Source organism: Terrapene carolina, unplaced genomic scaffold (assembly GCF_002925995.2).
Source record: "Terrapene carolina triunguis isolate 2854851 unplaced genomic scaffold, T_m_triunguis-2.0 Scaffold148, whole genome shotgun sequence".
Lineage (NCBI taxonomy): Eukaryota > Metazoa > Chordata > Testudines > Emydidae > Terrapene > Terrapene triunguis.
The window spans coordinates 7,019,952-7,030,161 of record NW_020664499.1 but is presented as its reverse complement, the minus strand read 5'-3'; the positions used below and the strand labels follow the sequence as shown (position 1 = coordinate 7,030,161).

At 43.0% G+C, this 10,210-nt stretch overlaps 1 protein-coding gene across 2 annotated transcripts in view; it reads left to right on the top strand.

Annotated features, from left to right (window-relative positions):
- Positions 1–10,210, top strand: part of LOC112106601 (adenosine kinase) — a 572,976-nt gene that overhangs the window by 433,202 nt on the left and 129,564 nt on the right. For both annotated transcript variants that reach the window (XM_026653751.1, XM_026653752.1), the window contains exon 7: positions 9,567–9,737. In XM_026653751.1, coding sequence (XP_026509536.1) covers positions 9,567–9,737 — 171 coding nt within the window. The remainder of the gene's footprint in view (positions 1–9,566; positions 9,738–10,210) is intronic.

Genomic DNA, 10,210 nt, shown 5'->3' with positions numbered 1-10,210 from the left:
CCCCGGCTGGGGCTCGGCTCTCCCCCCCCCCGGCGGCCAGAGCGCCGCGCCGCCGCCCCCCTCCAGGTGCCGCCCCAAGCACCAGCTTGGGTGCTTGGTGCCTGGAGCCGGCCCTGCCTGTTTGCGGCACCTGCAAGGGGCCCCAGACTCCTGGTTGAGAACCACTGCCCTAGACTTTTTATCACTATAACGGACAGGATTAAAGGGCAAGTGATCTCTACTCTAAGTGGGATTCAGGGTGCATTACACTCTTATCAGTTATCGGGATTGTCTCCAGCACTTGGGGTAAAAGCCCACTCCATAAGAGTGCAAGCATTGACTACAGCAGCACCTCACGATGTACTGCTTACAGACATATGTAGGTTGGCCACATGGAGTTCAGTACATACCTTCTTTTCCCATTATGCCTTGGTGCGAGATTCTGCAATGGATGCCTCGTTCGGTGTGGCTGTTCTCCGTTCCACGATTTCTTTCACCCTCAGTGGAATACAATAGAGACCATCACTCGAAGAGAAGAGGTTACTTACCTGTAACTGGAGGTTCTTTGAGATGTGAGGTCCCTATCTGTATTTCAATCCTGCCCTCCTTCCCCTCTGCTGCAGATTTCTTGGTTTGTGGTGGAGAAGGAACTGAAGGCGCAGTCGGTCCACCCTACCCTTTAGCACCTCGGATGAAACGGTGAAGCAAGGGCACATGCATGACCTAACAGACACTACTACTTTAAAAATATCCAGCTCCGGATGCATGGCACATGCGTATAACTCTCAGTGGAATACAGATAGGGACCACACGTTTTGAAGAGCCTCAGTTACAGGTAACTAACCTCCTCTTTTTTTCTTGAGTCCTATTTTTTGTTTTCTAAATATTCTTATACAAACGTGTGTGGTATTCAACAATAATAATCCAACAATACATAGTTGCTTGTTGTCATCTGAATCTGGGTTTGTCTAAATGAATATTAAGTCACAGATTTCAGCTTTGGGTTCAAAGAAATACTTGTTGGCTTTAGAAAATCTTGGCCCTGATCATGTAAACACTCATGCATTGAGCAATTTCACTCGTGTGTTATCTTACTGAGTTCAGTGGAACTATGCATGTGAATAAAGATTCTCATGTGCACAAGTGATTTCAGGATCTGTGCCTTTGGATGGAACACCTTATAGAGAAATACCTTCACCAGAGCTGGAGTATTCCTGGCTCCAGGAGATGTTTCAACTGTCTCTAGTCCTGTGATGCAGACACTTCTGACACCCTTACTTTGTTGCACTCACATCTGCTAATGCTGGTGCTGCATAGGTTTAGTGTGGATCAGAAGAAACCCTCTGGGTCTTCATGTGATAAAAATAGGAGAGATGACCTCACAAGACAAATTACTTGTGCAGAAAATTACTAAATGTGTCCAGTCATTCTGATGTCTATGAAAAGGACACCTGAATATGAAAGATGGAAAGGAGCAGGAGAGCCACCTCACACAACTCTACTGATGGGGGAGGCCTCTCATCTCCAGTCGATGCAGTCTGGCAATGTGTACCTCCAGCATCAACTTTAGACAGCCACTAAGCTAAGTGGCTTTATATCTGGCGGCATCCATGTCTTTGGTCTTATCTGTCTTAGCCCAGTGCTAGGGCCTGTGCTGGCACTAAGGTTCCTGGATTCCTGCAAGTCAGTCTAATTCAGCAACAAGGTTCTGGTACTGTCAGCTTTGTGCCAAAGTCCTCAGAGCCTTACGGGTTGACATAATTTGGTGCTGACAGTCTGATACCATAGAAATCCCTTGATCCATACAGATCAACAGAGTGCAGGGTCTAGTATCCAGCACTATGGACCTGGTGAACCACTTGATGCCCATAATTCATGGCATTAATGTTCCCATAACCATTTGAGTCTGGTGCCAAGGTTTTGGCACTGTTTCCAAATGTTCCACTTGCTTGAAGTAGTCCAGTGCCAGTACAAGTAAAAAATCACACCCCTAACTAGCATAGTTATCTTGGTACCAAAACTGTGTAAACCAAGCCTCAGTGAAATACAGGTCAAATGGCTATTCCTCTATAAACTGAAGTAGGATTTCACTGGTATCCTCTTTTCCGTTTCCAGTCTCAAGTCATCTCTGTTTCCATCTCTTACAGGCCACTAAACTTGTCTGTATTCCCCAAGTCTCTTTTACACCCTTGGTATGATTCACCAGGTTTTCATTCACCTGGATATATATTAAAAGATATTCAGTTAATCTGAAGACAGCATCCTTTGGGGGCTTAGTCTTTTCACAGAATTTGTAAAGTTGTTACTTGAAGCAAAAATTAGTCCTTTACTTAGGTGTGATCAGGGAGAGCAAAATTGTGGCCACCTTCTAATACTCTCTTGACCTGCCATTCAGAGCTGATACTCATTTTGGCAGTTCTGCAGTTCTTGTTCATCTAGAATTCCTCAGCCCACCTTCCTATGGAGCTGTACTGCTTGCTAATCTCCTACAAGAGGGAATGTGCAGAGGCCACTGGAAGAAGAAAGAGAGGTTATTTGCCAGTAACTGTTGTTCTTTGAGAGTGTTGCCTCTGTGTGTTCACATCTCCTGCCCACCTTATCCACTTCTTTGGTGTCTCAGGTAAAGAATTCCAAAATTAGAGAAGGCACTGAACAGTGGTTGGGGCCACTCCCCCTTTTATATTCTGGGAATCATCCACAAGTGGAGTGGAAGGAAGAGACAAGTGGCCTCAACAGACACTGCTCAATACCAGGAGGTGCCAATCCTGCAAATTGGAATATGCATAGCTGATGCCCTCAAATAACAGCTGCTGGTAGGTGACCTCTTGTTATAACTCCCATTAATACTGAATGGTGGTTTCATCCATAAACATCAAGATGAGTGTTCTGCTAAGAGAGTTCTCCTGATTAGCTGTTTTATATTCTTCCTCCATTCAAAACATTTCTGTTGGGAGTTCACAATGTGTTCATTTGCAGCTAGAGAATGTCAGTTTCAGAATAGAGCTGAAGTGGTTTCCATGTGTCCTATACAATAACAAGAGAGGTTTAAGGCAATAATCATGTTTTTTAACACTGGTTAATGTGTAACTAGGAAATATAACTTCCAGCCACTTAGGAAGTTGGCAGTGCTCTAGGGTATGAGAAACAGAAGGATAATTTGATGTTACTTTGTCCTGTTATGTCTCTGCTTTCCAATAAGCTAATCTTATATTTTTATTACTAAATGTTCACTCTTTGGACCGACAAATATACTTTTGTTGACCTTACATTATTACTAGATATTGGTTGTAGCCTGCCAATTTGAAAATGCTGCAAGCCACTTGTCTTAAGCATCAGAGAGAAATTTGCATATGGAATTTCAAAGGCTTTGTCTACAGTGGTGATTTGTCCTGATTACAGCTATTGTGGCCAGACATTCTTGTAGCAACACTGGTGCAAACCTCTAGCATAGACAAGGAAAACTGTTATTTGAACTGGTGGAGCTTACTCCTATTTGAAACTATGGGTACGTCTACACTTACCGGAGGGTCCGGCGGCAGGCAATCGATGTTCTGGGATCGATCCCGGAAGTGCTCGCCGTCGACGCCGGTACTCCAGCTTGGCGAGAGGAGTACGCGGCATCGACGGGGGAGCCTTCCTGCAGCGTCTGGACCCGCGGTAAGTTCGGACTAAGGTACTTCGAATTCAGCTACGTTATTAACGTAGCTGAATTTGCGTACCTTAGTCCGAAGTGGGGGCTTAGTGGGGACCAGGCCTATAGTAAGCTACAATGGTGCAAATCAAAACTAGTTGCATTGGTGCAACTGTGCTGATGGCTGGACAATGATGGCTGAAATTGGAGCCTCAGTAAAGACATGGCCAAAGTCCATTTCAGTTCTTGGAATGCAAACTCTGATTGGCTTTCTTAAACCCAGCTCTCTGGTTAAAGACCAGTCAAATTTTCCCCTACATTCTTTTTCGGCACTATTTCCTGGAACAAACAGCTGAAAATTACTTCTACAAAGAAAAATTATGGTTGGCAAAGTATTAAAAAAGAGTTTTCTATAGTATAGCTGTAATCCCTAAATGTTTTAATACCAACTATTCATTTAAAGAAAAATATGAGGGAAAGAAACCTTTTGAAAAGTGGAATGAAATTAAATTGTGAAGTTTATTTTAAAGAAACCCAAAAGTCAGTCTTGCAACTTTTTTTAGTTCATGGCCTTTACTGTGCAAGGTCTGAAATGCAAGTTATACTTTGTGCATCTCAAATACCTTTATGTTGCATTTCAAAAGAGGAGGGGAAAAAGTTGGACATAGGCCTGACTTAGATCCCAAGGGGATACTATTCTGTACCTTAAATTACAATCAGATGTATTTTAGTTCAGATCAAGTTTTCAGTCTGAAATTGGTGAGAAGCCTAATTATTTGACCAGGTTAATATTTATGCAGACCACTATGTGGTTCATCCACAGCTGGCAACATGTTAGCATGAAAGGTTTTTATTTTGTGCTTGGAACAGTTTTTAAAAAAAATTCTAACTCTGCTCATTAAATGAAACACTGAAAGATGGAAGAGATTGCTATGGAGACAAGATGTTATATAAACTGTTCATTTTAATTCTTTAGGATACAAAAATAGAAAGGAGGCAGCTTGGTTGCTTGTATGGTTCAATCCTGAAAGGTGCTGAGCACCTCAAGAAGATGCAAAGGATCCTCAACTCCTGTTGCCTTTAATGGGGTGCTCAGCTCTTGACAGGATCAAGCCCAGATTTTGGAAGTGATCATATATTTGCTAAACTGGGAAGTGTGGAGCAACGGGAAATATTTAGACAATGTTTTCGAAATGATCTTTAATCTGTAAACTCCTTGTTAGACTAAAATTTGTCAATGAGTAGAACTTCTAAAATGATCTTTAGCTGAATTACTTTGAATAAAAATACAGATGTATTTTAATGTGAAGACCGAATAATATGGTGATGAGAACTGGAAAATAGAACCCTTTCATCATTGTTTTTTAGAGTGTTGCAATGGTGTTGCTATAGATGCCACTGAAATGGCACTTCACTTACAAGACCCTACTTGCAAGTTGCTTGTTACTTTGCAGCACATGTGATTGCTGCCTTTAATTCAGTATGTTTAATCAAATTTGAGAATATTTAGTGAACTCTTTTAGGTTATGGAAATGCAAAACTGCTATAATTGAGCAGATATAAAGGTATTATTTTTAATAAGGGAAGCATCTTAGAGTATGTTTAACTTGGTGTCCTACTGTGATATTAAACTTTATGGAACTGTTTACCATGGTAAAGTCAATGTGTCACCAGTAAAAACAAAAAACAAAAAAAGTCCCTTTTTCGGTTGAAACAATGTATAAAAGATGGACTACTATCAATCATCACAACACATTGGGTGTACAAACTGAGATCAGTAATTTTTCGAGCAAGGACAAAGTCTGTCATTTCATGTGGGGGAATTTGAGGTCACAGATTTCTTCACTTGTAGGAATAAAACCAATTTTATTTATTTGCATAACCAGACTTGGTAAGTGGTTGCTCCTTAATGAAGACTCAATCATTTTTCCTGCTTTTAATTATTGGTTCTACCAAGTTGCAATTGGTTTTGAAATGATGATTGGTATATGTGCAGTGCAACATTGCATGTTACATTTTAGTCACAAAGATTCAGAATGTTGACCTCAAAATGGCAGCCATCACATCTTTTCATTCATGGTTCCCATTTTGACGTCAACCTACTAGAACAGGGGTCGGCAACCTACGGCACGCGTGCCAAACACGGCACACGAGCCAATTTTGAGTGGCACTGTCATAACTATAAAGGGAAGGGTAACAGCTCTCTGTGTACAGAGACTCCAAATCCTTTTACCTGTAAAGGGTTAAGAAGCTCGGGTAACCTGGCTGACACCTGACCCAAGGACCAATAAGGAGACAAGATACTTTCAAATCTTGGGGGGGGAAAGGCTTTTGTGTGTGCTCTTTGTTTTAAGGGGTGGTTCGCTCTGGGGACTGAGAGGGACCAGACATCAATCCAGGTTCTCCCCATCTTTCTAAACAAGTCTCTCCTATTTCAAACTAGTAAGTAAAAGACAGGCAAGGCGTCTTAGATTTACTTTGTTTTCTCAACTTGTAAATGTACCTTTTTACCAGAGTGTGTATCTTTGTTTGCTGTACTTTGAACCTAAGACAGAGGGGGGTCCTCTGAGCTCTTTAAGTTTGATTACCCTGTAAAGTATTCTCCATACTGATTTTACAGAGATGATTTTTACCTTTTTCTTTAATTAAAAGCCTTCTTTTTTAAGAACCAGATTGATTTCTCCTTGTTTTAAGATCCAAGGGGGTTTGGATCTGTATTCACCAGGAGTTGGTGAAAGGAGGGTGGAAGGAAGGAGGGGGGATGGTTAACTTCTCCTTGTTTTAAGATCCAAGGGGGTTTGGATCTGTGTTCACCAGGGAATTGGTGAAAGGTTTCTCAAGGCTTCCCAGGGAGGGAATTCTTGTGATGGTGGCAGCGGACCAAAGCTAAGCTGGTAGATAAGCTTAGAAGTTTTTATGCAGGCCCCTACATTTGAACCCTAAAGTTCAAAGTGGGGATCCAGCCTTGACAGGCACGCTGCTGCCCACTGAGAGGAGGAGGAGGAGGGGCGGAGGGGCTGGAATGCACCAAGCTGGGGGAAGAAGGGGGAGGAGGGAAGCTCACCAGCCGCTGGTCAAAGGAGGGTGGAAGGAACGAGGCAGGGTATCACGGCGCGGGGGGGACCCGGCCCCCGCGCCCCCTCAGCCCCCCCCCCCCCCGCTCTCCCCTGCGGGGGCAGGAGGCAAAAGCTTGGTCCTGCGTCAGCCAAGCTTCCCACCCGTTTCTTCCCACAACGTGGTGCATTCCGGCCCCTCCTCCTCCCCCCTCTCCCTGCCGGGACGGCCCTGGGGAGGGGGAGCGGAGCAGAGCTGAGCCGAGCGCAGCGTGCTTGCTGTTCCATAGAGCAGGCAGAGAGAGGTAGGGATGGGCCTTGGGGAAGGGGGTGGAACAGGGCATATCCCTCCCAGCCCCCTGCCCTGAGCCGCTCAGGGCAGGGGGCTGGGAGCACCCCCACGAGCCGAGCACCCCAGCCTTCTGCCCTGCACCCCCACCCCTCTGCCCTGAACCCCCCCCACCGCAACACACACCCAGCCCTCTGCCCTGCACCTTCACACACCCCCAGCCCTCTGCCCTGACCTCCCCCTCAACACGCAGCCTTCTGCCCTGTACCTCCACACACACCCCAGCCCTCTGCCCTGCACCTCCACACCCCCCCAGCCCTCTGCCCTGCACCTCCACACACCCCCAGCCCTCTGCCCTGACCTTGAGTCACCCCCAACACCCAGCCTTCTGCCCTGCACACCCTCCAGCCCTCTTCTCTGACCTCCCCACACCCCTCCAGCCCTCTGCCCTGACCTCCCCCCAACACCCAGCCCTCTGCCCTGCACCTCCACACACCCCCCAGCTCTCTGCCCTGAACCCCCCCCCACGCAGCCTTGTGCCCTGCACCTACACAAACACCCCAGCCCTCTGCCCTGATCCTCCCCACACACACCCAGCCTTCTGCCCTGCACCTCCACACACCCCCAGCCCTCTGCCCTGACCTCGAGTCACCCCCAACACCCAGCCTTCTGCCCTGCACCTCCACACACACCCCAGCCCTCTGCCCTGACCTCGAGTCGCCCCGCTCAGCCCACTGCAGGCCTAGGTGAACAGAACCCCAGGGTGGAAGCAGGCTGAGCAGGCTGGCGGCGTAAGATCAGCATTTTAATTTAATTTTAAATGAAGCTTCTTAAACATTTTGAAAACCTTGTTTACTTTACATACAACAATAGTTTAGTTATATTATATAGACTTATAGAGAGAGACCTTCTAAAAAACGTTAACATGTATTACCGGCATGCGAAACCTTAAATTAAAGTGAATAAATGAAGACTCGGCACACCACTTCTGAAAGGTTGCCTACCTCTGTACTAGAAGAAGTCATTTTACCTATCTATGGAGTCAGAAATACGATAGTGACACCAAGCTAGATGTCAAGCAATGAATATCAAAAGCAGCAAACAACTTTCATAAGCTTGAGAAGATTTGGAAAGTAGCATGATTGGCACTGATGCACAACTATGAATTTTGAATACTGGTGTCATGTCTGGAGCACCGTCATAGAAATCTACAACAGAAATTGATGAGAAGATTAACTAATTCCAAAGTAAATGCTTATGAAAGATCTTCGGAGTGCATTGAAGACAGTTTCTTGCAACATCAGAAATTCAAAGGAGAGCAAACCATACTGAAGCATCAAATATGTCAAGAAGAAAATGATGGACATATTTAGGCCACGCTTTAAGGATGCCACTGACACAACTTCCATAGCAAGTGGTAACATGGGCAGCACCTGGAAAGAGAAAAAGAGGACAACCTAGAGAAATATTACTTAGGTAAATTCATCAACATGACACTCAGAAGCCTAAACAGACTAGCCCAAGACCAAAATAAATGGTGGAAAACTGGTGGATGCCGTATGCACTTAAGGATGCAAGCGAACATAAAGTAAAGGAGAAAAAAGAATGTAAACTGAAATTTAATTAAATGAGATACTGGCTTGTTTCTGGTTCAGCTCTGTTTATTCAGTATTTCATTTTTGACAATTATTTTATATTTGTCATGTTTTCATCATTTGAGTTGGGAGAGGGAGAAGATCTTGAAAAATTACAAAGTATATACAATCTACAGCGCTTGCAATAGTTACATTAACTAGTATTCCCCACCAGTGTCCAGCATCTATATAAATATAATATAGCAAAACAGGTATACTGAATAGTAACAGTGTAGTGCAAAGTAACAAGGGTGTATTACAGTTCAAGACTAAAAGGTATATGTGGCCTGTTCTTCTACTGTCTGGAAACCTTAAAGAAAGTGATAGGGACTACTAATGTCAGGTAATGAAGTTTTTTTTTTTTAGCTTCAGTGTATGAATTTGAATGAGCCTGGTATACATTCCAGCAGAATTGGTTTTCTCAGAAGGGAATCAAGTGAAGTAAAGGCTTGGTCTGATCTTCACTCATATTACTTTCCTAAACCCTGATCTGCACTCCTTATTCTAAATTAGCTTTTCCTTTGGGAGACTGCACTTATGTTAGGGTTGCCAATTTTGGTTGGATGTATTCCTGGAGGTTTCATTACATGACATACTCTTTAATTAAAGATTTAATCTTTAATTCCTGGACACTCCAGCGCAATCCTGGAGGGTTGGCAACCCTAATTTATGTAGTTACTTATTTGTTTCCTTTTATTGATATTGGTTTTATTAACATATAAATGGCTTCATATTTTATATTACAAAATATTATTAATTATGTAGGATGACATTCTTTTCATTGTTTAAATATTATACTGCATTATTAAGAGATCAGGCATAATGGATTAATCTGACTAATTAAATTAAATCAAAGGATGCCATTTATACACATTCGATAAGTTTGCTTTTCATTTTTTGTCCTACCTGCAAACAACTTATTTACTATGATTCCTAATTTGAAATTAGTAATATATATTTGTTTGCTTGCTTGCTTGCAGGGATTTTTTCTTACGGTTTCACCAGAAGCAGTATTAAAGGTGGCCAATCATTCTTCTGCAGACAACAAGATCTTCACTTTGAATCTTTCTGCACCATTTATTAGCCAGTTCTATAAGGAACCACTGATGAAAGTCATGCCTTACGTTGACATCCTTTTCGGAAATGAGATGGTGAGTCCTACTAAAAATATTTGTTTCTGACAGATGTTTGTCTAGAATAATCTCTGATTTTTCTTTCTTCATTAACATATATTTTAAGGAACTTTGTGTAAAATGATACTGTAAAATCTAATTTACAATCTAAGTTGAAAAAGAAAGAATTAAACTAGTCCAGTGGTTCAATGGACTGCTAATGTGTTAACCTGTTAAAAGTTTTCATCTTGATAGCTTTAGTCTTGCTGGCCCATTCTGCAATAAAGTAGACACTTTCTTTAAGCAGAAAGAGAAGGACATTAGGAAAACACAGTTTACAAATTTCTCATTGATCTCTATGGAAGATAGAATGGCAAACCATCTATAGAAATTCACTTTTGTTATGCTTTTCTGTGCAAGAGTGCGGTAAACAGATTGGGTGAAATTCTGTGCCCACTGAACTCAATGGCAAAACAGCAATTGACTTCAATGAGGCCAACATTTTACTGATT